This window comes from Phyllostomus discolor, chromosome 7, assembly GCF_004126475.2.
Source record: "Phyllostomus discolor isolate MPI-MPIP mPhyDis1 chromosome 7, mPhyDis1.pri.v3, whole genome shotgun sequence".
NCBI classification, from domain to species: Eukaryota; Metazoa; Chordata; class Mammalia; order Chiroptera; family Phyllostomidae; genus Phyllostomus; species Phyllostomus discolor.
Genome location: NC_040909.2, coordinates 114,235,226 through 114,262,905, shown reverse-complemented (window position 1 = coordinate 114,262,905; position 27,680 = coordinate 114,235,226). Strand labels below are relative to the sequence as shown.

General features: G+C 39.1%; 1 protein-coding gene across 1 annotated transcript in view; it reads right to left on the bottom strand.

Moving 5' to 3' along the window:
* Positions 1–507: 507 nt before the first annotated feature.
* The window catches only part of ATP6V1C1 (ATPase H+ transporting V1 subunit C1), a 43,045-nt gene continuing 15,872 nt past the window's right edge, over positions 508–27,680 (bottom strand). Inside the window, exons 2-13 of the mRNA XM_028533866.2 lie at positions 25,566–25,736; positions 24,419–24,486; positions 19,259–19,344; positions 16,923–17,017; positions 15,165–15,256; positions 13,878–13,976; positions 12,475–12,543; positions 9,153–9,245; positions 8,958–9,051; positions 7,969–8,066; positions 7,001–7,127; positions 508–5,924 (exon numbers count right to left, since the gene is read on the bottom strand). Coding sequence (XP_028389667.1) covers positions 5,829–5,924; positions 7,001–7,127; positions 7,969–8,066; positions 8,958–9,051; positions 9,153–9,245; positions 12,475–12,543; positions 13,878–13,976; positions 15,165–15,256; positions 16,923–17,017; positions 19,259–19,344; positions 24,419–24,486; positions 25,566–25,697 — 1,149 coding nt within the window. The 5' untranslated portion in view covers positions 25,698–25,736 and the 3' untranslated portion in view covers positions 508–5,828. The remainder of the gene's footprint in view (positions 5,925–7,000; positions 7,128–7,968; positions 8,067–8,957; positions 9,052–9,152; positions 9,246–12,474; positions 12,544–13,877; positions 13,977–15,164; positions 15,257–16,922; positions 17,018–19,258; positions 19,345–24,418; positions 24,487–25,565; positions 25,737–27,680) is intronic.

Here is a 27,680-nt window from a genome sequence, read left to right as displayed (position 1 = left end):
AACATTAAAACCTGTACTGACGTGTGATCACTCTAAGAATCAGCCCAAATATGTACCTAGACCTTTAAATATGAAATCTGGCAAGTCGTACCGGTGAAAAAGATAAATGAAGGAGGCTCTGTCACAGAACTCGCCAATCAAGTCACCCCCACACCTGGGAAATGGTGAACTACACGAGGGCTGCTCTTTGGAGTTAATACTCTGGATCTTTCTGTTCATCCTTTGGCTTAAAAAAATACACTGCTTTCAAATTCAGATGCTGTTGTACAGTTTATTTATTTATTGTCTAAAACCAACAATCTTTGCCGCATTCAACTCCTTTTTCACTTTTATCTTAATAGCCTTCTTTCTGTTTCCTCATACAGAACATTCCTTGAAAGTGTTTTGATTGTTCTTTTAAACTTTACAAGCAGTGATAAATCACATCCAAAGTGGGTTTTGAATTAAACAATAAAAATGTGACCTTGATCGTTTCAGAGTTTTTTTGCAAACTTCAATTTGATATACTATGACCTTGAAAGGGTAGCCATTCTATAATATTTAGGTATATGGTTTTTAACCTTGACATGTGTTTTTTTAAAGGCAGCTGAGACTTCCGGTCAACATGGTTCCGGTCAAGAAGGAGGCATAGGTAGACATGCTTCGCCTCCTCGAACAACCATAGAAAAGGATCACAACTAGATCTCAAAACAAGTTAACACCAGAACTGTCAGAAAACCGAGCTGTATGGAAGTCCGACAACCAAGGATTTAAAGAGGACACATTCAATCAAACAGACGGGAGCGGCGGAGAGGCAAGGAGATGAAATGTGGTAGAGAGGCGGGGGCAGCAAACAGACAATCCCACATTCACCTATGGCGGATGAAAATTGGGAGACACCCCTTGGGAGCAAGCAATCACTGCCCCAGGCCATACCACAGAGTCTAGGGTTCCAGCACCAGGAAGATAAATCCCCATAACATCTGGCTGTAAATGCCAGTGGGGGTTGGGGTGGCAGAAAAAATTGCTGGATTTTCAGGAGACTTGGCTTAAAGGGCCTGCAGGGACTTAACACATATGCAAACGCCCAGTTGGGAATTCACCACCAGGGCAACAGCTGGGAGGGCGCCAGTCGCACACAGAGAGTGGGTGAAGTGCCTGGAAACAGGGCAAGTGCTGAGCGAACCTCCAGAAGCCAGGCAGCGGCACTGTCCTGAGCCCTCCCCCGACATACAGCCACAAAGTGGTGAAGTGGGTTTGCTCTGCCCTGGCAAAAACCTAAGGCTCCACTCCAAAAAATTTACAGTTGCCTTTTTACAATAGGCCATGTTACTAAGAGAGTCAAAGCAGCTCTACCTAATACACAGAAACAAATACGGGGAGGCCACCAAATTGAGGAGACAAAGAAGTATGGCCCAAATGAAAGAGCAGAACAAAACCCCAGAAAAAGAACTAAAGGAAATAGAGATAACCAAGCTATCAGATGCAGAGTTCAAAACACTGGTGATCAGGATGCTCAAAGAACTCACTGAGTGCAGCAACAACATAAAAGAAGAAATGAAGGTTACACTGAGTGAAGTAAAGAAAAACCGACTGGGAACCAACAGTGGAGGGGAGGAAACCAGGATTCAAATCAATGATTTGGAACATAAGGAAGAATAAGGATTCAACCAGAACAGCAAGAAGAAAAAATAATTTTTTAAAAAATGTGGATACTATAAGGATACTCTGGGATGTACCAGATCACTGGTACGTTATCTCCAAATGTACCAAAATCCAAATCATAGGGATGCCAGAGTGAGAAGAAGAAGAGCAAGAAATTGAAAATTTATCTGAAAAATTAAAGAAAATTTCCCTAATTTGGAGAAGGAAATAGACATACAAGTCCAGGAAGCACAGAGTCCCAAACAAGTTGGATCCAAAGAGGACAGCATCAAGACACATCATAATTAAAATGCCAAAGGTTAAAGATAAAAGAGAGAATCTTAAAAGCAGCAAGAGAAAAGCAGATGGTTACCTACAAAGGAGTTCCCATAAGACTATCAGCTGATTCCTCAAAAGAAACCTTAGAGGCAGGAAGGTGCTGGAAAGAAGTATTCAAAGTCATGAAAGGCATGGACCTACATCCAAGATTACTCTATCCAGCAAAGCTTTTATGTAGAACGGAAGGGCAGACTTCCAGCCAAGATGGAGGAGGCATAGGTAGACACACTGTGACTCCTCACACAACCGAAAGGAGGAGAAAAAATTTAAAAACAAAAACCAACCAGAACTGACAGAAAATCTAACTGTATGGAAGTCTGATAACCAAGGAGTTAAAGAAGAAACATTCATCCACACTGGGAGGAGGAGTGGAGATGAGCAGCCAGGTGGAGGGAACTCATGGCAAAGCAGGGCTGGAGAACCAGGGTAGGTGAGGAGGTGTATGGTGAAGCAGGTGGTCCCCTATGTGCATGTGGATAAACCAAGAGAAACAACTGGGAAGTGAGACAGACCACGCCACCCAGGGTTCCAGTACGGGGAAATAAAGCTGTAAAACCTCTGAAAAAACCTGTGGGTGTTGAGGTGGCAGGAGAAACTCCCAGACTCACAGGAGAGTTCGTTGGAGAGACCCACAGGGTCCTAAAAGGTACACAAACCCACCCACCCAGGAATCAGCACCAGAAGGGTCCAATGTGCTTGTGGGTAGTGGGGAAAGTGACTAAAAGCTGACAGAGAGCTGAACAAGCAACACTGTTCCCTCTCAGACACCTCCCCACACACAGTGCCACAAGGCAGTGACATGGGCTACCCCACCCTGGTGAACACCTAAGGCTCTGTCCCGTACTATGTGATTTGTGTGCAAAGACAAAAGAAAAATGGCCCAAATGAAAGAACAGATCAAAGCTCCAGAAAAAACACAACTAGCGACAAAGAGATAGCCAACCTATCAGATGCACAGCTCAAAACACTGGTAATTAGGATGCTCACAGAACTGGCAGAGTATGGTTGCAAAATGGAGGAAAAAGTGAAGGCTATGAAAAGTGGAATAAAGGAAATGTACAGGGAAGCAACAGTGACAGGAAGGAAACCAGGACTCAGATCAACGGTTTGGACCAGAACAAAGAAATCAACAGTCAATCAGAACAGAATGAAGTAACAAGAATTCAAAAAACTGAGGAGAGGCTTAGGAACCTCCAGGACAACTCTAAACGTTCCAACATCCGAATAATAGGGGTGCCAGAAGAAGAGGAAGAGCAGAAAGTTGAAAACTTATTTGAACAAACAACAAAGGAGAACATCCCCAATCTGGCAAAGGAAATAGACTTCCAGGAAGTCCAGGAAACTCAGAGAGTCCCAAAGAAGTTGGACCCAAGGAAGCACACACCAAGGCACATCATAATTACATTACCCAAGATTAAAGAGAAGGAGGAAATCTTAAAAGCAGTATTAAGGTCTAAATCAAACCTTAAAATCATTGCTAGGCTACACAAATCTTTTAATCATCAAAACACATCACCCATGAGAGAGAGATTATACCCCTTTTACAGATACTAAGACTCAAAGAACACTTATGAAAGACAGAGAACCAGAATTTCCTAATATCAAAATGAAAACTTTTCAGCTTCCTCTTACCCAAAGGAAAACTGAAAGTAAAATCTGCATCCCAAACATGTCTTGAATTAAAATGAACAGATTATAACTTGGCAGTATGTGTCAGAACTTTTAACACACACACACCCTGTGACCAACCAATGTCACTTCCAGGATCTTACTTCTCCTAGTAAGGAAACTAAGATGTCTGTGGAAGGATGTTTACTAAAGCAGTGTTTATAACAGCAAAAATTAGAACCAACTGAATATCCACCCGGTCAGGTACATTACGGCACAAACCCATGATGGAAAACCATGTCGCCAGTTAAAAGAATGAGGCAGCTCCAGATATCCAGGCAGGTAAGGATGTCTTGGGCACACTGGTAAGCAAAAAGGTGACAGAGTATGTACCATATGTATGTTGTCACTTTTATTAAACTCTGTGTGCACATGTGTGTGTGATGCGTGCTGTGGAGCAGAGACAGACCTGGGGGAGCACGTCAACTTCCTCGGGAAGAAGTTGCAGGGTTGGGGAGTGGGCGGTGGGGGCAGGGAGCAGGCCTCCTCTCTTATGTTTTACCTTTAGAAGTGTGTATTGTTGGAAGTTAACACTTACTTTCAAAATAAAAAGGAGTCTGGAGACTAACTTTCTAAAGAATAAAGAATAGCTTATAAAAGCCCTTAAAACAAAAGGTAAACTCCTCTGCCCCACCCCCAAGGCAGTGGGGGCCTGGGCAGGGCAGCACGCCCACCCAGCCCTCTCTCGGAAGCCCGCTCGGGAAGCCGTGCACTAGTCACTGATGCGCACCTTCACGGCCAGCGATGCTTCTGCTTCAGACCATGTCATACACGTCAGAATAAAGGCTCTTATAAGTATACATCTTAAAATGTGTAAAATACTTAAACAAATGACTAACGCTGCATAATTTTGCTACACTTCATTCAAAATTGGCCCTACCTCCTAATTACTGGGTTGGCCAAAAAATCTGTTTTGTTTTTTCCATAAAATAAAAGACAGGTTTTTCATTTTCACCAATAATTTTACTGATTTGGATATTCTGAATATGTCAGCTATCTCTCACATGGTATAACATTGACTGTTCTCAATTAATGTCTCGATTTGATCGCTATCAACTTCAGCTGGTCTACCTGACCGTGGAGCATCACCCAGCGAGAAATCCCCAGCATGAAACTTTGCAAACCACTTTAAACATATTTGATCAGTCACAGCACCTTTTCCCGTACACTGCACAAATCTTTTGTGTTTCAGTTGCGTTTTTACCTTTCTTGAAATAATAAAGCATAATATGCTGAAAATGTTGCATATTTTCTTTCATCTTCAATGTTAAAATGGCTATACAAAAATTCACCAATTTTGACAAGTTTTTTTTAAATGCATGCTGATGATATGACAGCTGTCACAATACAAGCTAACAAAAGTGTTTCAAATGAAGTCAAAAAGACAGCTCAGCGCTACTACAGCCACCTTACAGAAGAAAAACAAAGAACTTTGTGGCCAACGCTGTATTTGAGAACTATGAGTCTAGTGTCCGAATGGAAATACCTATCATGCGTGGAAAAATAATCTTCAAATTTGTGCTCTGATCCAAATTTGACACATTTAAATCATAACACAAGTCAGACACCTCATATATAACAAAACCCTAAAAGTGGCATAGGAAGTTAGCTATGATACCACTTGTCAAACTCTCAAACTGAATTGTAATCTTCTGAAGTTATACACACAATACACCTTTGCACAGGTAATTTTATTCTCTCCTGTGGGTGTCACAAAGCTCATCAATTATAATTTAAAACATTCAGAAAGCACATATCTGAATATTGTCACATGTCTTCACATCATGATCAAGTAACTATTAAACAGTATGTCTACTGAATACAGTGAACAAAATGGTATAAATGTTTATACCATTCCCTTGTAAACAAGGCTTTTGCGCACAATAGTAACAAATGGAATTATGCCTATCACAACATCGATGAGGAAAGACCTCTTTAAATAAACTATTCTGTTTATAAATAGACTCTGATTCTTTTTAGTACACATTTACAGACCTGATCAATAAAAAGAAACGAGACATACATTTCCCTTTAAAAAGAAACTGTTCAGAAATGGACTACAATGGGAGAGTTCACCTAGGAAAAGGGGTCACGAGCAAGCAAAGGATAACAGAGTTAAAGGTACTGCCATACTTCAGCCTATTTCTGTTAGCTATTACACCAACACAAGGACAGGGCTGTCTGGGAGGAGCTCGTTTTTACTTGAATTCCAGTAAGTTGCAATCAATCTTGTAGTATACATAGGGGTAGTATTCCTGTTGACTCAGGTTTAAGCCTGGAATATCCATAGGTGCCTATGAAAAATCAGACAAATTATTTGATTATGTACTTACAGAAAGCAAACAAAGAAATAAAGTATTACCATTTACCTTCCATTAACACCTACCCTGGACTAAGTTTATGCATTCATGCTAATTTAACCTCAGGTACACATTACCTCGATTTGGAAATGAGGAAACAACCCCAGAAAGGGCGACTTGCCCCAGGAAACACAGACAGTGAGTGGGAAGGCCGACTTCAAGCCCGTTCTGGCACCAATGCCTGTGTGTTTACCATGATCCTACCCCTCTGTACGTAACTGTAAAAAAATATTTTTTCTCAAGCTTGGGGTATTTGGTTTATGGGACACAAGGCTTATAAAATATTGAATAGCAATAAACCAAATATGGTTTTAAAGATATCATATGTATGTATAAGAATTTACTGGTAGGTCAAATATTTAGACCTCATATTTTATTGACAATTCCATGATAATGCAGAAGGTCATTTCTTGCATTTCCTTCTATCAAATAAACCTAAGTTTTCATGGGTTCTAAACTAATGTATGTGTGAGATATACCATCCTAAACTAAAAAGGAAAAGTATCAACATGTTTGAAATCAAAAATATAAAATAAAAGCCTACTACAATCTTAAACAGCAGCAATGACAAAAAACATATATACTTTATATTTTCTGTATAAAAGATATAAAAATGCACCATTTTAGAAAAACAATTTGCTTCACAATGCTTGTCTGTTTAACTCATTACTTCTACCAAGTGAAAATAACTGTTAATTTTCTTCTCTGCAACTTATAATTTTTGTAGACAAATAGTATCACTGATCAGTTCTATATTTCTGCAACTATAAACATCTGATTTATAGCAAGATAATAATTGGTTTTTAGGAATCACAGCTCTAACTACCATAAAGCAGAGTAAACAAGGTAAATTACTTGTTACATTTATCTAACAAGCTAATTGAGAATCTCAATAATAAAAACAAAATGAGTTATCACAATGTTCACTATCCCTTTTCTGTCTTTTCCAATAATTTTTTCTGAAACTCATTCCAGTTCTTATTCTGCAAGGCCATCTAACAAGTACTCACATCAATAATAGCTGCCGCACTACTATCTAGATGTTTATACAATTCATATAATACTTCTCTTAGTCTCTTCATTGTTTTCTTATTGGGCTGAAGTAGCATTGCTTGAAAGTTCACTGGCAGGCCATACCTTATAAGGAAGCAAAAATATAGTATCTAACACAAGAAAACACATAGACTTTACTTTTAAAGCAAGTACTCTCATACTGTTCTTGAAGCATAGCTAATGGGAAGAAGGTGCCTCATACTAACAACCACCTCCACAAGTTCAACTAACATACACACAAACTCAAACCTTCTCTGGTCCTCATTGTCCACTGGGTATTTTTCTTTAAAATTAGAGCCACTGTCTACTAGGAATTACTTTAATTATTCTTCAACTTTTAAGGGACTCTATGAATAAAATAATGGTAATATGTAAACTTAGTACTTTCATGATAAACAACATGAAATTAACATCTACTTTAAAAATTCAAAGTAATTTAAAAATAGTGAGCATAGCCGCAGATAAGTGTTGAACAATCTCTAATATGAGTAACAGGTACAGAAGATCATAAGATATTTAGATTTTAAGTATGTCAAATATGAACTATTTTTGGTTAAATAAAACAATAATTTCAAATAAGTCATTACTATACTGTGTACCAAACTACATGTAAATATCTGAAAGATCTTTCTTTTAAACAAACGCTGGCTAATATTTTCTGATCTACTTTTAACCTGAACAAACGTATAAGGAAAGAGTCGCAGAGGACAGCAGCACGGGCCTCTCTGTCTGAACCCAGCGTTAAGGGACACGACAAGTGTGCACGTAACAAGCTGTATGACACGGGCAACCTCTGCTCGTGATGGGCCCTTTGGTTCCCACAAACGCATTTCCTGCTACTGGGCCATGTGTTACAGTGAAGAGGTCCTATATAAGGGCACCTAAGAACTCTTCAGATCCAAGTTTCTCAATTAACTTTCTTTACCTTAGAACAGATTCAACAAAAACCCTCAAGGCTTTCACATGAATCCACGCAATAAATGCTTCACTGAAATTCACTTTCAGCCACCGCACAAGTGGTCCCTATAAAGAAGGAAAAAAATCACCACAAACTTGGTCTTGAAAAATGGCAATTAGGTATTAGAAGAACCAATTGGCTTTATTAGACATTTAACTGCTTAGGGTTAGATTTCTCCCAACTGAGACAATATGGTTTATAAAGTACTTAAAATAATTTAAAGTGAAACTGCCTGTATTTTCCTTTTCACTACGAGAGAAACGCCTTTGCACTAATCACGTCTCCCCTCCCGTATACTCCCTTGGTCCTCAGAGTTATCCTGTATTTTAAGACGGCAAGAGAGTGGACACCAAACCCACGCCTGTTCCCCGTTTTGCCTAGAATATCGTAACTCTCTAATGGTTTAAGTACAAATGGCTTCAGTAAAACACTGTGGCATTTAAAAAACCCGCTTTTTTTTAAAGATTTTTTTTTATTTATTATTTGTTTTTAGAGAGGGAAGGGAGGGAGGGGGAGAGAGAGAGACAGAGAGAGAGAAACATCAATGTGCGGTTGCTGGGGGTTATGGCCTGCAACCCAGGAATGTACCCTAGCTGGGAATCGAACCTGGGACACTAAAAACCCGCTTTAAGAAAGTGAAAATTGTTACTGAAGAGAGAAAACTACACTATTTAATCGCCCATTCCACTGCAGGGGCTCTAACACCCTGAATTTAAAGTGAATTTCTGATATGGCTTGAGATGGAGTAATGAATTTTAGGTATGTATTTTAAGATAATCACTCACAAACCCAAGCTTGTTTAGAGAAAATTCCTTCTGATTATTTCATAGAAAAAGTAATTAAATCAAATGTCTTAAATGAAAAATTGGAGTATTGCTGTCTTTTAAATCAAATAAAAGCAACACCAGTTTTTCTTCTGCTTAACACTGAGAACACTAAATATTAAGAACACATACAAATTGCTTTTTCTTGTCAGTAGAAAGCCTGTTCATTTCTTCTTTGTCTGCTTTCATCTCCTCTTCATTATACTGGAAGTCACGAACAATGAATCTAAATTTGGGAGGAAAAACCAAAATTGTCCATACCATGCACAGGTGATTTAACAAGTTAAAAAACAAAGAAACAAACCAACAAAAAAACAGTAATCTTACTTGTTTTCCCTGGCTTTGTGTCTGAAGTCATCAACTGCCTTCCTGAACAACGTGACATTACAAAGGTAACTATCTTGGTCCTCTGAGAGAACACTATGGAAAAAAGACAAAGTCCGTTGAAAACTTGGCGTGTACCTGCTCTCTCTCACACGGCAGACAGAAGGCAGCAACAGTGCAGGAGAGGGATGCGCAGACCACGGCAGCCCTCCCCAAACCTGCCTCCACGCTGAAGACACAGTGTTCCCGATGTTTCTGCTTACCGTCATAGCCCACATGACATCTACTGCTTCCGAACCAATAATGTTAAACAGGAACTCAAGTAAAGCATCCAAACGCTAAGAAGCACAATTTTCAATCCACATCAGTGCTGGGCTGACTGAGGCAAAACTGTCCCTTAGCGGGTTTGTTCCCCAAGTCTCCTGTTTCCTTGCTAAGCATCCTCTTCTCTTCTGGAAACCTAGCTCTCTGTTCCCCTCTCCAGCCCACCCTCTGCACTGCCAGCACCTCCTTCCTCAGATCTTTCCCTTTCTTTCATCGCAGCCTAGATCAAACCTTACACAACTGCCTAAATAACCTCTGAGAAAACACACTTTCGTATTCATCTCAGGGCCCCGCGTGTGGCTTTAGAAGATCCGGTGAGGCCAGCACTTCTACCCAGTCACAGCTCTCCTGGTCACCACTGAAAAGACCTGCCACCTTCTCGGCTCCCCAGGCCACCTACCTGCCTGGTTGTCAAGACACCTTCCCTGCTTTTCTTCATAACAGTGATCTCTGCGATCTCTGCTGCGAAACACAAGAAAGTTTTCTCGGCAAAACAGCTTTTGTGTGGTTTGTTCCAGGCCTTCCTAGTTCGGCTCCTGCGCCTCACCTGCAGCCCTAGGCCCCTGAACTAACACCTCCGGGAAGCACCGCTGGGCCTGCGGCACTGCTGCCAACCACTGAGAGAGACAGAAGGGAACAGTGATCGGACCTAATCAAACCATCTTAACAAGCAAAAGTGCACGGACAAAAAGGAAAGAGGTAATTCTGAAAGCACGAATGAGAAGCACCTCGCTCTGAACAGTTTTTCAACCAAAAAGAAGCAGAACAGCAGCCCGTCCTCCGCTTCTCTGCTACACCGACATGCACTTCTACACATCCCTGCGCATAACTACACGACATGGCGGTACTGCAAACTGCAAGCGTTTAAGCCTTTAGGTAGAACATTCTGCAGATTTTACGCATTTTTAAATAAAACTGTTCCTTCCAGGTTTGAGATGGTATTTCTCAATCTACTCTTCTACTTCAGAATTCCACACTGTCATCTTCACTTCCCCCAAGACAGTCACTCAAGTATTGCACCAAAAAGCAACAAGTCAGAGTATTACTACTTATAAATGAGTTTTTGTAAAGCACTTAGAACAATGACTATCACAAAGTAATTAGTCAAAAATGTTAAGTACTATGATAGCCAAAAAAATCTAGCCTCAAGGCACAGAGATCTTTCCTCAACAGCGGATGACACTCCCGACGACGAACCCACTGGGCCTGCCTGCCCCGCGAACTAACTGTCCTCCCGGTGCAGGCTGCACCACTGCTCTGCTCTTGGCGACTAACCCAAACGGAAGTATTCACGTCAGTGATTCCAAATGATGTCTGGGTGGAGACACAGAGCAGCACAGACATTCTCGCTGGGTGAGGAAGGGCTGGGAACGCTCAGGTGGTCAGTGGGCGCCTACGGGTCGGTCAGAAGACCAGTACTGCCCGCACTAAATGGTTACTGCCTGCCACTTTCCCTCTGAAACTACTAAAGTGACTTTCAGAAGATGTACATTTCTAAAGTAGTATTTTACAGTCCTTCTTTCAGAGTAAATCTGGGCCTACTTAACTAGCCTGCTCACCACTCCCCTGGAACTCAGGTCTGGCACACGTACAACTCGGGCGGACGTCCTGTGTGCGCAGGGTCCTTACTCTCGTCCCTCCCCGGCCTCCCAGACAAAGCCAACCTCTCTGGCCCTAATGCCCCGCAGGGCACAGGGGTGTGAGACATGCTCTCCGTCAGGATAAAGAGCTTCGGCAGAAAACCAGCATCAAGACCCTGCCCCGTTTACCACGTGAAGGGCCGATGTGAGTGGAAGGTACAGCGCCCCTCCCAGTCCCCACTCTGAAATTCGTGATGGGCACAGGTTTGTGGTTTAGGTCTCAAAAATACTCAGCATTTGTGAAACTACAATACTAATCACATTACTTTGTATTTTGTAAGTCTTATCAAAGCCTTAAAATAACCTCACAACATGTACAAGGTAGGTGCTATACTCACTTTACAAAGAAAATGAGGCCCAGAGAAGTTAAAGGACTTACCCCAGGTCACACAGCAAGTCGGAAGCAGAACGAGCAATAGAACTCAGACCCCTGGGTCCAGGACTGTCCCCACTATACTAAGCTGCCTCCCATTTGACACAATGAAACTGGGAAAGAAAACGGTTCACGGGCCTGGCCTCACGAGTAGCACTTCCTGCCATTGCCCATGCTTTCCTTCACCACGCCGCCACCTCCGAGGGTGTGAGTACACACACTGCCATTCAATATCGTCTCAGAGAACGCCTGGTGCGGAACAGCCGAGTACAGAGAAAATGAGACGGCACGGTGTCAGAAAGAGTACACGCCCGGGAGCGCTGGTCCGACCCCACCAGGTGGCGCGGAGAGCCTTAGGCCTTAAGCAGCTATTTAAGCCTTCTGCATTCTGACTTCCTCGTCTGTAAGAGTAACTCTTCAAACGACTTCACAGAATTATTATAACCAGACAATGTATGTTAATCCATAAATTATAAAGTGCTTAATAAAAGGTTTTTTTTTTAATGGAAAGTATAAATCAGGTAGAATGTGCCACGGGACAATGGCAGTGGCGAATCGGACAGCAACACAGAACCCTAAGGCCGCTCTGGCGCGCTGCCTTCACAAGGGAGCGAGCACTCGCCGTGGGCACCCTGGAACACTGAACAAACAATCTTCGGAAGGCAGCACGGTGCAGCAGAAAAGGTGCCACACCAGAGACCTGGGTTCCGGTGCTACCCTGCATTCACAGGACGTGTGACCCTGGGCAGACCACCTCACTTCTGTGGCCGCAAACGTCTACGTCTGTAAACACGAGTGGGTGAATCAGACTGTGTGTGTCCCTCCCAGGTCTAAAATTATGATAGCCAGAATTAATATAACTTATTTATAAGGTGAAAAAGATGGTTCTAAAAGTATAAATTTCCCATAAAGATATTTCCTAATCCAACATCCAAATTATGAAAGGAATCTTCTAGGAAAGAAACGGATTACAAAGACGACTACTTACTTGCTAGACCTTGGAACTACCATTTCAGCTAGTGTTTCATACTGCTTCATCCAGTCATTGTGGTTTAGCCTGCAGAAAAGGTACAACAAGCATTAGAAAAGAAAAATAAGTCCTACCTCCTGCCACATCCAGAAAGAAAAGAAATCATGGGACAAATAGGAAATTTGGCTATAGTAAATATATGTCAAATCTATCTAATAAAAATATTTACATTTCCTACTGAGAATGAATTTCAAACACACTGAGCGAAGAGGTAACTATGGTTCACCACCCTTATATCCACTACCTACTGCAAAGCAGACACATCCTAGAGCTGAGTTTGGAAAGGAAGTAAGGCAAAGCATATTTTCTAAATTACTTTTCAACTTTAGGGTTGACATGCATTACCTCATGCAAGAAAGAAAGGGAGAGAAAGAGAGTGAGAGAAAGAGAGAAAAATAGAAAGAGAGAAAGGGAGGGAAGCAGGGAAAGAAAGAGGCCACACCAAGAGCACTGTTACTTCCTGTTGGCGGCCATGTGAAGGCTGGACACGAGGGTATTTACTGAAAGCACTGAGTGCCAGGAAGTGTTGAGCAAAGTGCCAGTAAACCCTGCTGCCACAGAACAATTGTGCAACAACCTTCTCTAGAGAACACTGGCTTTGGGGGTTGTGGGAAGAGACAATTATGTCTGTAATTTAAAATAAAGAACTATGGTATTTGTAGGCCAGGACAGAGAATAATTCATTACCACCTTAAATAAGGTATTCTTCGGTCCTACGTTTCAATTACAGTGTAGAGAAAACTATGAAAACTTCTGGTTTTAAACACAAATCTTATTTTTTTTGGTGGAAGGGGGAGGAAGGGAGAAAGAAAGGGAGGGAAACATTGATGTGCAAGAGAAACATTGACGGTTGCCTCTCACATGCCCCCAGCTGGGGACCTGGCCTGCAACCCAAGCTTGTGCCCCCTGCCTGGGAATCACCTGGTGACCTTTCAGATCATAGGCCAGCGCTCAATCCACTGAGCCACACCAGCCAGGGCCATCCTTTGCTTCTTATATGGCTTAATTCATCCTAACCAAGCATAGAGATTTTTCAAAAAACAAAAACACAAGAACAAAGAGCTCTATATCTTGAAAAATGTAAATCTATTTTCTAAATCAAATACTTTAACCTAACTTTTTAATGAGCCAACTCTATTAAGCTGCTAAATTCATTCTGAAGCTTCAGTTTATAACTGAGGTCTCAGGTTATAACTAAACTCGACCATCCGTGCCATGTGGGTATGCTGGTTGACAGAAAGAAGGACAGGTGACAGTCCCTTTACCTCCAGGTTTTGTGGAAAACCTAAAATTAGCATGCCAGTTTCGAACACTTTTCTTGTATTTTAACAAGTAAAAACCTTCGTAATAAAAAGACATACTTGGGAACTACGACCAATAACGTGACGAGATACTCTGAATCAAGAACGAAGTCATCCTTCTTCACAATTTCTGCTAGGCTTCTAGTTAGCAAACTTCCCCTGAGGAAGGAGAAAGAAATCATTAGGCTGATAATTACATGTTCCCACAACACAAGTAAAGAAACAGCAAGCTAATTATATCCACATATACTATACAGACATCTCAAGAGAGGCACTGGTCTAGTTAACATTTTTACTTTATAAGTTGTCAAAATTTAGCCATTTCTCACCCCTGCAACCAAAGAAATGTCAATTTATCAAAATAGGTCTCCAGTGTCTCCCTTAGTGTTTGCTCTAATTAATGTAACTCGGGTCTTCTCTTGATTACATATGTAATATCTAGACTGAGAAAGTGTTATTCATTAGATTTTAATTAAAGTCTATTTCATTGTAATTATGAAATTATATGATCTGAGCACAACCCTTGGTTCTCCTCCCTCTCCCTGGGTATCATTTGATACCAGGCAATTTTGGTTATTAGTCCAGTAGTCAGCTCTTCCAAATCAGTCTTCATCTGGTCTCCCAGTACGGATCCTCTCCTGATGGATGTATCTTGCCTGTTCACACCACTGACAGTATACGAAATCAACCAGCTTTTCCTCTGGGATATAAATGCTTAACAGTTAAGTGCTTAAAGCTGTGCTTGTAGTAGTCCTGCTACCAAGAGGTCAGCCAAAAGGAATGCGTTCAGTTTAAGGAAACTTACTGTGCAAAACCTCTAAACTGGGAAAATGAAGAATGAGTACTGCATTATAAAAGGATTCTTCTACAGAAGTCTTTTAACCAGATTCTGCAATTAAACTATGATTTAAAACAATTTTAGACATTTTTTCATCAAATGCACAAAGGCATAAACCAGGGTTGAGCTCTTAAGTATCACTCACAAGCATGAAAAATCAGTCTCACATCTATTTTGATTAGACTCAATTAATAAACTTTTCTCCATGAAGTGAAAAAATAAATAGCTGTAACTCACTAAACCCCAACAATATCTCATTCAGTGCATGCTAGAATACTTCTCTAATTTTTTTTTCTAAATCCTTGCTCAGGGATATGTTTATTGATTTTAGAAAGAGAGAGGAAGGGGGGGGGGGACAGAGAGAGAAACATGGATCAGCTGCCTCCTGTACACACCCCAGCCAGGGATCAAACCTGCAACCCTTTGGTGTGCGGGATGACACCCCAACCAAGCCACCCGGCCAGGCACTTCTGTGATTCCTCATATTCACAAACACTGGGTGTGCTTACGTGTTCTTTCGTTCCAAATTCTGAAGATTCCCCTTCAGGTTATTATATGCAGATGCTCGAGATTTCAGGTCATTGTCAATCTGAGTTACTCCCTTAAAAAAAAGAAAGAGGCCAGGTATTCCTAATCCACATCTGCTAATATAAGGTAACTGTACTTAAACAAACATTAACTTTAAAAAAACTCCTAGTTCCTGATGTAAAAATATTCTGTTTTTTAAAGCACAACTTTAAAAGGTCATTTAAGAAAATAACCTAATGGGGGGAAGGTGTATTAAATGGTAATGGAAAAAAAATACAATAAAGATTAAATTTAAAAGAAAAAAGAAAATAACATACTTCATTTCTAATAACAATGGTAACTTCCATATGAATCTTTTCTACTCAAGATAATATTTTAGTCTTTGTGTATTTTAATTATTTACTGTATTACTTCTTAAACCTAAATGGAATCCAGGCCAACAGGTTTAGAGATTACTAATTAAAAGGCTTTAATTCACAAGGCTGACCGACTGTTCCCAAAAGGAACTAAGTTAGTTTTATTGTTCACAACTCCACTATTATTACACAAAGAGTTTTCTCAATGTAATTTGAATTGCAGTTGAATTTATTTATGAATGTTACAAGAGCTGATTAAAACTGCTAACAATTAGGGAGAAAACACAAAGCAGTGGATTTCACACTTGAGTACCTTGAGTCTGGCCCCTTAAACCATTTAACCATCCTGACATCCTGATTTAATATTTGAAAAACCAGCTTCAGCTCAGCTCTACCATTATTACTTAGCCGTGTGATACTGGGTAAGTCACTTCACTTGCTCTGAGCCTGCTTCCTCATCTATAATAATATCAGGAAGAGGAACACTAAATCCTTGACAAGAAATGAAAGAAAATAGGCTCAGTCATAGTATGAGCACTATTGTATAATATTATCAAACTATTAATTCTCATTAAATTACATGATGACTTTAGTTAAATCCTTGATAATCTATTCAGTTACATTTAACTATAGAGTAGACTATACAAATAAAGTCATTGAGAACCAAGAAATGTCTGTTCAAGTAATTTACACCACACTTTTTATTCTATAGCCAGGTCACAAAAATACTGACAACAGTATGTCTTCATCTATTTGCCTCATTATAATTTCAGGTTAAGACTTCCACATTGCCTCTCAAGCTCCAGGACTTTGCAATATAAAAAGGAGCTTTTAACTCAGTGAGTTCATGGATGGGTTGCAGGACTTGTGTACTCCCTGGAACTGTTCATAAAATCACGTGGTACATAAACACAGGCACCTTTCCAGGTAGAGGGGCAATACTGAATGTCAGAAGGCATCAGAGGACACAAAGTTTAACGTCTAAGTCAGTGCTGGACATAAACACACCTAAGGGGCCATTACCATCTATGTGACTCACAAATCCTATTCAATAGACTCTGATTTCCCATTCTACACGACCTCAGTTACCCTTAAAATCTACATACAATATAGAATTTTAATGTTTCTTTTCTTACTTAAACTCTGTTGATGCAACATTAAAGTTAACTATGTAAATGAACTACATAATTTGGATAATCTATACATGAAAGTGCTATCCTTTTGTTTTTAGCAAAGTAGTAGGAGTACCTCCTATTTATATCAGTCACATATAACTAAGTTGCCTTTCCAAAACCTAAAGAGTATTTCCATAGCTAACTGCTTATAAAATAAATGAAGCCACTACAAATCAATGTGTCCTACCTGTGTCATTTTTTATCTTACCTTGGCAATTATTTCAGAAATATTTTTCAGGGACTGCTTGATTGGGTATTTAGCCATGTCCCACTGAAACCTTGTTATATAAGTAACCAAGTCAACTGAAATAAGGGAATAAGTTAATTACTAAGGAGAAGCAATAGGATTTTTTGTAGTTTGCTGTACAGTAAACATTCATAATTTAATACTGAAATTGCTATTGAAAAAACTGGTAAAGAGGTCATCATTTCCAAAGCATTCTGATTAAGTAACGGTAGAACTATATTGAGTATGATGAATTAATTAAAATTCTCCTTGCAATCTGATTGGATCTCTTATCCTTACTCAACATTTAATATATATTAAAATACTCCTTCTAATTTGATGACTTAATAAATGCAATATGAATATTCCCATGGTATGCCTCATATGTAGGAAAGAGATACAAAGATAAAGAAAACTGCTTCAAATTTTCTCAATTAGCAGCATTTGACAAAAGTATGCCGTCTTTGCCAAATGACCCAAACAAACTGAAAATAAACTTGTCTGTTAAGACCATGTGATGATTGTCCCTAGGGGCCTATACTTCAACAATCTTCAAAACACAGAACCTTTTACTTTTGAATAAAAAGAATAAGAATTTTAGAGCCAAAGAGACAGTCAATAACTTTTCCTGAAAGTTTTAATCATCAAGATGACTTTACCCCTCAAGCCTGATCCCATCAGACTTGGGGTCAGGGAACCCAAATGTCAAGTATGGCTAACTGGCAAAAATAATTCATCTCAAAATATCATTCTCTCCTCAGCTTCTCCCCATTTATTACCAACAACAACAACGGAGACGGTGCTTCCAAAATCAATTTGAAAGGCACTGCCCCCTAGACTGTCAAGCCCCTTTCCGCCTACTAGACTGGGGCCCTAGTTCATCAAACACCTAAAAGATTAGTAAAACTGCCCGAAATTAGCATATCTACCTTCTGTCCTTATGTCCCAAACAAAAGTTAACACAAACAGTAAATCAGATCAGCAGCACTTTCAAAACAAAGAGCAGGAATAAATTATATGTTTTTATAGACTATGTATTTATTGAAGATATACTTATTTGCAATGAGAAGAAATGAGATTAGAGAAACATGGATTTAAAATACTGTTACTTTAGAGAGTTTAGCCATACTACTCCATACTGCTGCCTTGGCATCCACTGTGTGTGGCCAAGTGACCTGGAGGGGCCTAGGAATTACACTACCCCTCCCCTCAATAGCAGCCCTATATAATAGCCTGCAGGCTCACAACTAAGTGTGAGTTCTTGAGATAACTCTCCCACTGCCTAGGGCCTTCCTCTCGTGGACCCTTTAGATAAGACACTTCCCAAGTTACCAAAACCCTACTCTTTCTGGTCTGAACTGACCTACTAGGATTTAGCCTGAGAACCACAAAGCACTCCACCCACAGACCCTATTAAAGGCACCTGTCCCAACACTCTCGGCTGTACCCTGCCCTGCCTCCTCCAGGAGCTGCGAGTAATACACTTCTCTATTTCACTTTCCCTTGAGGTCTCTCGTTGGACAGCAGCTCACCATTCCATGACACTCCCATCCCATGACCCCCTGGAGCTCTAGTTAACAAATGTTAATTTGACAAAATCACATCAGTGACCTTATCATGGATTTAATTATATGTATTATAAAGACATAACTAAAGATCAGCCTACTTTAAAATGATGCAAATGCTAACATGGTATTTTCCAAGAAAACAACAAATCCAAGTACAAATGACAATGTCAAAGCCATCTTTACAAAGCCATTATTACGCAGAGCAAACTCTATGTAAATATTAGGTTCTAGCTACAGAAAGATCAGTACTAGACTACTGTATAGGTACTAAGGTAAAGAAATGTCGCATTCAAGTTTCAAGGCAGAGGACATTACTCTGTAATAAAAAAATAATTTTTATTCTAAGGCTTTAGCAGTTGGATGCTATTAAATTTTTAAAAGTTAGAAAAGACAAAAGTACTTAACTAAAAAAATGCTCAAACACATAACTTGGAAACACACTTGTAAATGTCAGCTAACATATAAATCCCGGAAAGAACTAAGGTAAATCTTTATAATACTGCGTCTGGAAGGACCTGACATCCGTATCATAAGCTATATTATATATTATGTAAGACTGTCTCACATGAGCCTGTGTTTCAGGGGGCAGGTTGTAACTAGCAGTATCACTGAATTCAGTAATTACTATATTTTAATAGCTGTCTATTACATTTAAGATCCTTATCTATAGATTTAAATTCTTTTTTTGTTTTTGAAGCTTAGTCATTTTCTTTATACAAGTCAACATCAAATCATGAAACATTAGCTTACCTCCGTTTGCCAAGAGATTCTCCTGAACCTTGTCTTTACTGTCCTCTAATACGTCAGCCATATATTGAGCCACTTTCTTAACCACTCTTAAGAGAGAAAAAAAAACACACATCATTTTCAGGGGAAAAAAAAGACCTGAATTCCATGCTATACAATGAACACATTACATAAAGACATAAATCTGACTATATGTCTCCATTATGCATATCTATATAATATAGAACAAATGGATCCTAGCTTCTATAAATAATGTTTGAAGGACAGAACAGACCAAAATTTTTACGTATAACTCAGCTGAATAACTGTTTATTAGTCTGGAAAAAAACAAGTAGTGAGAAACAGCCTATAAAGAGCCATGTGGTATAAACTGAAAAGCTAGGCAATGGATCTGACTGTAAGGACCAAGAACAAAGGAGGAGGCAGAGAGCCAGCACTCACCAACTACATGCTTTCCCAGCATGCAACAGAATACAAGCAACAACACTGACGATGAATGAGGTCCTACCTCATTTATGCATTAACTATTTATGGAGCACTTACTTTTGCAAGGAGCAAGCCTATACAAGAAACCTTAGTGCCAAAACTTCTGAGGCACCTAGATATCACCCTGTTGGTCCTTCATTTTATAAGAAAAGACACCAAGTTACAAAGAGAATAAGTCACAAAAGTCAGAGTCACAAAACCAGTCAGTGGCAGATCTGTGATCAGAAACATGGTGTCCTGACTCTGGAGTTCGGTGTTCTTTCCCCCGTCCACGTGTGCCTCTAGGCCCTACATATTCCACACTATGTAAGGCAAACAAAGATCACTCACTTCACACTGCTTAAAGGTGAACTGGAGAGCTACCAAAACATACAAATGACTAAATCCAAAGCAATCTGTGATAAGTGCCAGTGCAGATGATCAGGTCAGGGGAACAGAGAAGCATAAAGGAAAAGGGATCACTGCCAGCGACTGTAATCACGAAGCACGTGGCTCATGAACAGGGTCATGAAGGGCAGGAACGGTTTTGAAAGGATGACTAGACCAGAAGAAAGTACACTCTTGCCACAGGGCATCAGATGAGCCCAAACCAGGAGAGGCAGAAGTGCAACTGACGCTCAGAGAACGACGACGGGTCCAGACTGCATGGACCGGCACACTGCGGCGAAGGGGCTGCTGCGCTGGGAGGGCAGGCCGGGACAGGACAGACCGCAGGCAGCAACAGGCCGCAGGCAGCCTCCGACATCACACTTCAGAAGGAAGGGTAACGCGGTCAAATCAGGGCTCCGGATTATCTGATGACTGTGTGCTCACTGGCAGGGAGGGTAAACTGGAAGTCAAATGAAGAAACTCCTGCACAATAACCAATAAGGACCAGAAAAATGGACAGAAGGGCTAAATCTGAATGACCTCAAGCTAGGAAAGTGAAACAATTTCAGAAAAAAATGTAAGCTATAAGTCTCCGACATGTTTAACTTGAGGTTTGTACATACACTTTTGGCCATGTCTCCAAAATTTTCACCTATTCCTTCAAAGGAAACAAACTACTATTCCCATGTAAGTTAGCAAGTATCTTGTAAGCAGAATCGTTTGCTATGAACATTCAAAAATGTGCATACATTTACCTTAGAAACAGTTCAAAGTACAGAACTTTCTGGCACCACATTTACACACTAATGTAATACTGATTCAGACCTTTACAACCTCCCTATGCATCTCTACGAGCCTATGTCAACGTACACCTGGTCACCTTAAAAAAACAAAAACTGCTCAAATAATCAGACTGCTGAAAAAGATTAAACTATAATTTGTTCCACACAGCATAATGTTTAGACTTTAAAAATTGGAACATTTAAGTCACTGAGCTACCATTTGTCAATTCTGCCAAGGCCTAACAACCACGTGACTTTTAAATTCTTCCTCTCTTTCAGGAAGACTAGTAAGACAAGACTGCACAACAGTGCACAAAAGAACAGCTGACAAACCACACAAGTGACCCAATCCTACGGACTACATGAACTACATTGCTGTGAAAACTTTTCGGACTCCTTCCTAGAAAAATGTGGCCAAACCTTCACTACATTTGGGACAGTCCGCTGACAATTTAAAGACAGACCTATAAAGACATAAAGGTATTTAGTAAGGATTCAGGTAAGTGTTAATAATTACATTCTCAGGATCCACCCTTCTCAATGTCTCCTTGGTTGTCCTGCCCTGAAACTGTAATGAGGTAGATGAAACTGTAAGGGAAGACCATAATCTCAGGAAGAGCAACCACAGAAAGTTTCTTCAAACTCTAAATGAAAACACCTGTACTCAAGAAACCAAGAGATGACCATGTAGTTCTTTGAGAATACCACCAATAATTATTTTCACATTTGCTCTACGTGAATGCATGGAATTATTAACCTTATATGTAATGAGTTAATTTTTGTTCATCCTCTCTTTCCCATTCTATTGTCAAGTGCCTGGCCTTTGATAGCTCTTGCCTAATCTACTGTAAAACTGTCTCCTAACCAGTCTTCTTGGGTCCAGTATTAAAGACTATCAGCATTATCTTTAGGTCTGTTTATTTCCTTACTACATGTTGTTATGTTCAAAGATCTCTCTGGAACATCTCAGCCTCTATCACCGGAGCCCTTGCATTGTGGTGGTTCTATCCATTCAGAAAAGCCTGACAGCATAAATAGTACACCCTTCTGCACAGGTTTCAAGAATAAATCCCCTTCTATTCAAACCTGTTCCCTTAAAGCTTTAGTCAAATGTACATTTCTAAGATTCTCCAAAATTCTGTATTTTACAAAATATGCCTATTTACTTAAGCCTAAGTATTTAAAAGCTATGTATACCAAAAGTAAAGGAATTGATTCTGCCAATTAATCAAAATGCAGAGAGTTATCAAGGATCCCATACCCAACTTCAGCTAAAATACACAATAACTAAATTCTAAAAGCTACTGAAACCGTGGGTTAGAAAAATTCTTCTAATGAAACTAAAATCTGAAAACAAAAGCATCACCGTCTTCAAATAAATTATACAGCATCCCATGTTCATGGATCAAAGACTTATCAACATTATTAAGATGGCAATGCTCTTCAAATTGATCTACAGGTTCAACACAATCCCCACCCAAACTCCAGCTGACTTCTTGGCAGAAATATGATACAATGATGCTGAAATTCACGCAGACATGCAAGGAACCAGAATAGCCAAAACAATCTTGAAAAAGAAAAACAACGTTGGAGAACTCATACTTCCTCATTTCAAAACTTACTACAAAGCTACAATAATCAAGACAATGTGGTACTAGCACAAAAATAGAAATATGGAATAGAGAAATATGAAATAGAACTGCAAGTCCAGAAATAAACTCTCGTGTTTATGTCCAAACTGACTTCTGGCAAGGGTGCCCAGACAACTCGATGGAGAAGGAACAGCCTTTTCAACAAACGGTGCTAGAACAAGTAGACGTCTCCGTGTAAAGGAATGAGGGTGGACCCCTATCTCACACCCTATACAAAATAAACTCAAAACTGATCAAAGACCTACACATAGAAGCTAAAACTCCAAAACTCTTAGAAGAAAAAATAGGCATAAAACTGTGTAACTGCGGATTAAGCAAGGTTTTGTAGATATGAAATTAAAACTAAATTGGACAAAACTAAATTGGACACTGAAATAAAAAATTTGTGCTTCAAAGGGGACAGTCTCAAGAAAATAACAACCACCCACAGAATGGGAGAAAATATTTGCAATTCATCTGATATATATCTAGAATATATAAAGAATTATTATAACGATCCAAAATTGACCTTTCTCTGAAGAAACATAAATGGCCCATAAACACATGATAAGATGCTTGATCAACAAACACTCATTAGCCACTGGGAAAATGCAAATCAAAAACAATAAAATACTACTTCATGTCCACTAGGATGGCTCTAACCAAAAAGGTGAACAGTTAACAAGTGTTTGGGACCAACTGTAACAGAACAACAATAAAAAAAGGACTATGGAGAAATCAGAACTTTCGGACACTGTGAGGGACTGTCAGACGGTGTGGCCCCTGTGTAAAACAGCCTGGCAGTTCTGCAAAAGTTAAAAGCGGAGTTACCGATGACCCGGCAATTCCACTCCTAGGTGCATACATACCCAAGAGGAACGAAAATATTATGAATGTACAAAAACTATACACAAGTATTCACAGCAGCTTTATTCATATTAGCCAAAAAGTGGAAATGACCTGAATGTCCATCAACTGATGAATAAATTAATAAAATGTGGTATATCTACACAATGAAATATTATTTGGTAATACAGAGAAATTAAATACTGATACATGCTACAATGTGGAAGAACCTTGAAAACACTGTTAGATTGAATTTTACAGGTGAATTAATTATAAATTAATTTTGTCAATTGTAGTGGCTGAGGTAATAATAATATTCTTGTGCACTGTGACAGTATTATTGCTTGGAACTTTAACCATCTTAGAGTTAGATATAAGGAAACAAAAATGATTGGTCACCACCTCTTTTTTTTTTTGCCCTTATATATCACTCAACAACTAGTTTCTCTCCCTTTTGTCAGTTCCCACTGTGAATTTTTCAAAAGAAGTACTGTTTCTAGGTGCCAGCCAATAAATAAACCATCACACAATGGAAAATGATATGCCTCAGGACTCACTGTAAGTTTTAATAAAATAAAAAAAAAATTTAAGAGAAACCACTGTTTAAAAAAATGTTTTCCTGATGCCATTTATTTGAAGATGGTCACAAGAGATCACATGTTGTAGGACTCCAACAAAATGCCCAGATGAGGCAAGTTCGTACCGTCAGAAAGCAGAGTGAGCAGCTGGGAGGCAGGGAGTGGCTGACTGTGGTGGTGGCTGCCCAGCTCTGTGAACATACTAAAAACCACTGCCCTGTACATTTTAAATAGGTGAATTGTATGATATGTACATTGTATCTCAATAAAAATGGTAATTTCACATTTTGAACAGGTATATGTTATCGTATGTAAACTGTATCACCACAAAGTTGATTACAAAGAAAAAGAGTCATCATATCTAAAACCATTCCATAAGCACAGTACACATGTGATAAAAAACCCAATGTCCAGGCAGCCTGATGGCAGTCACCCTCACTTTGCTCTGATCTGTGCATACAGGTACATTACCCTTCTACGAATGTATCCAGTTTAGCCAGTTCATCCGACAGACCAACCAAGACATCCAGTGTGCCGACCTAGAAGGGCAACACAGCATTTTATTACTTAGTTTTCTTTTTACAAGATGATACAACACTTAATTTGAAGGACCCACAAAACTTAAGTCCTCCTTTTTTTATTTCATAATGTGCAAGTGTGGTTAAAAAATGCTTGCCAGACATTTCAAAGCTATTTATATCTACAAGACAATCCTCTAATGCAGGGTTACAACCACCGTTTCAGACGCGATGATTCTGCAACGGCCGGCCTGTGCCTCTGCTTGTACTGCCCAGTGATGGTGGATCACTCGAAGCCATGGTTTACAAAAGCAGCTCTTAAGCACAGGTCCATTGACTGTGCATGAGAGGGTACGTAATGAATTTATATACAACACTGTATGTGCATAAATGAGTATGTTTTGGAAGTAACATCCATGATCTGTATCCGTGTCTTGAAGGAATTCATAACTCCCAAAATATTGTTATAAAAACCAGTCAATTTAAGTATTTCTTAAATACTTAAGAAATATTTGAATACTGAGTGCTGTGTATAACTGCCTCACTTCTTAGTTACCTAGCAAAATATAAATTGTCACGATCTTTTTCATTCTTTACAAAAGGTCAGTCAAATGATTACACTAGCAACCTGCTTCACTTTGAGACTGCTAGGTTACTGGTATTTAATAAATGTTACATTGATTAACTAGATTAAATAATTAGGTTAAATTTTCCAAGTATGATTAAAGAGGTACAATGGTAAAACATTAGTGAACATTATATGAATTTAATTACAGAAACGTGGATTCACTGTGATATTTAAGAATATATATTACTAAGATTTTTCCCCTCCTCAAAGTCATATTTGTGAATGTAATATATCACATCTTTTCATAAGATTTCTCATTACAATTTAAATTTTAATTTAGAAAAGCACAAATGCTTAGGAAAAATGTTATCTTGTTTTGGTAGCTGACTTCTAAAATCTCAATTTCTTGAAAAGAACAAGACAGGTTTCTCTAGCCAATGGCTAGAGAAAGAACCTATTATCTCATTTATACCAAAAGGTAAACAGAAACACAACTGTCCTTCATACACTATTCTGCACAGTGCAGTTTTACCTTTAAGTCAGGAATGTTGAACTTTGAACTAATAGCAAGATTATTGTTCTTTGTAGTTGCTGCATGCAATTTCTCCCATGTTTGTTGACAGGTTTTCTCCCCAGGAGCTGATATAAGCCAGAACTCAGTCATGTTTGTTATCCAGTATTTCTTCCAAAATCAAGAGAGATTCTGAAATATAAAATAAAACAGAAAACAAATTTAGTGTCACGTTTCTAAAATATTTCAGAGTCATATTTCAAAACTAATCTACCACTGGCACATGATCCCAAGCAAAGTCAAATTTACTTACCTGGAAGTAAATCCATATAAATGGTAAAATGTGACTTATTTATTATAATATAAAAGAGATGATGAAGACCTAATACATGAAGTATCTAATTTTTTTTAAAAATTAGAAAACATCCTAAAATGGGAATTCTTTCAAGAAGATGGACTACCTAAAATACTGACCACTAATAGTTTCATTCCACAAAAGTCAGAGAGTCACAAATTTATAAGTTTATCTTAAACTTTTAAAACACAAACGAAAATAGGAAATAAAAAACATGGACAACTTGAATCAATGCCTTTGAATAGTAACCACCAAGCAAACTTGCCACATCTGGCTTAGCAAACCCTACGAGGTTAACCAAATGGGGTTCATTTTAACCCACACTCAACCTAAGGATTCTCAAATCTCTAGCATATACTTAGCTGCCATAAAACATTTATAAATTTGCAAATAAATAAATAAATAAATAAAAATCTTCCCAATCAGCCTTTTATTCTTTTAAATCTATAACCTTGGGTGGGGGATACAACAGTACTGAACTGAGAGAGAAAGAGGCTGTGGATCTCCTTTTCCAAGAGTTCCAGGCCCATTAAGAACCAACTTTCTACAGTCTTTCTCCTTCCCACTTTCTTTCTCTCCTTCTCCATTTCCTTTCCTCTCCCTCCCTCTCCCCTGCTCCCGCATGCCCGCACATGCGCATGTAAAAAATAAGTCCAGAGACACCTGTATTCAGAATCTAAGTATACAAACCAAAAAAATCATAAAAATGAAAATATCATTATTTCCACTTTAATATGCCTTTAGTAGAACCACTGTTAGCTTTCCACTACCATTGCTTATTTAGCCTGTCCTGACACTTGAAGTCTTAGATAGAAGATAAAATTCTTACAAAGTTGTCTTGATAACAAATCAGTGAAATTTATAAAGAACTTGATAAACTTAAATCTCCTTTAAAATGAAATTATAGCCCTGGTTGGTGTGGTTCAGTGGACTGAGTGCCAGCCTGCAAACCTAAAAGTCGCCAGTTCAGTTCCTGGCCTGGGCGCATGCCTGGGTTGCAGGCCAGGACCCCACTGGCAGCACGCAAGAGGCAACCTTCTCTCCCACACTGATGTGTCTCTCCCTCTTTCTCCCTCCCTCCCCCTCTCTCTAAAAATAAATAAATAAAATCTAAAAGTGTATATAAAATGTAAATTATAGTTCATCAAAATTTACTTTCGTAATTTCAGAAGCCCACTGCAATTAAAGTAATCCTACCTAGTCATTACACAATTGAAAGTGAACTTAACATAGATGCCATTCTATTTGCTTGTGTGCTCTTTTGAACTTCAGTTTACAGAGCATCTACCAAATAGCAGTACTGCTCTAAATGTTTTACGATTATCCCAGTCATCCCAGCACCTCTATGAGATATGTGCCATCCTCCCCATTCACAGATAAAAAACTCAGAGAAGTTAAACTGGTATAAATTTAGATGGTGGTATTAAATAAGTAACCTCAAGAACTGTACACTAAGATGATTTTTCCCCACAATAGTGATAAAGCTGCACAAAGAGCTACAATCAGATGGCCAACAACTAAACACAGACTTGTTAGTGATGACCAGACCAGACAAAGCAATCGGTCCAGCCAGAAAAATGGCAAACTTAACTGGCTTGCCAAGGATGGAAGCCACTCAAAACACCAAGTTCTAAGGAGGACATCCAAAAATAAGCTTTGATTTAAAACAAAAGCAAAAACAAAACCCTCCTTAGCCTACATGAGAAACTTCAAATGTTAAACTTCAAAGTTATTATATAAATATAATCCTACCCATACTCTTCTCCAACCTGTTTTTTTCA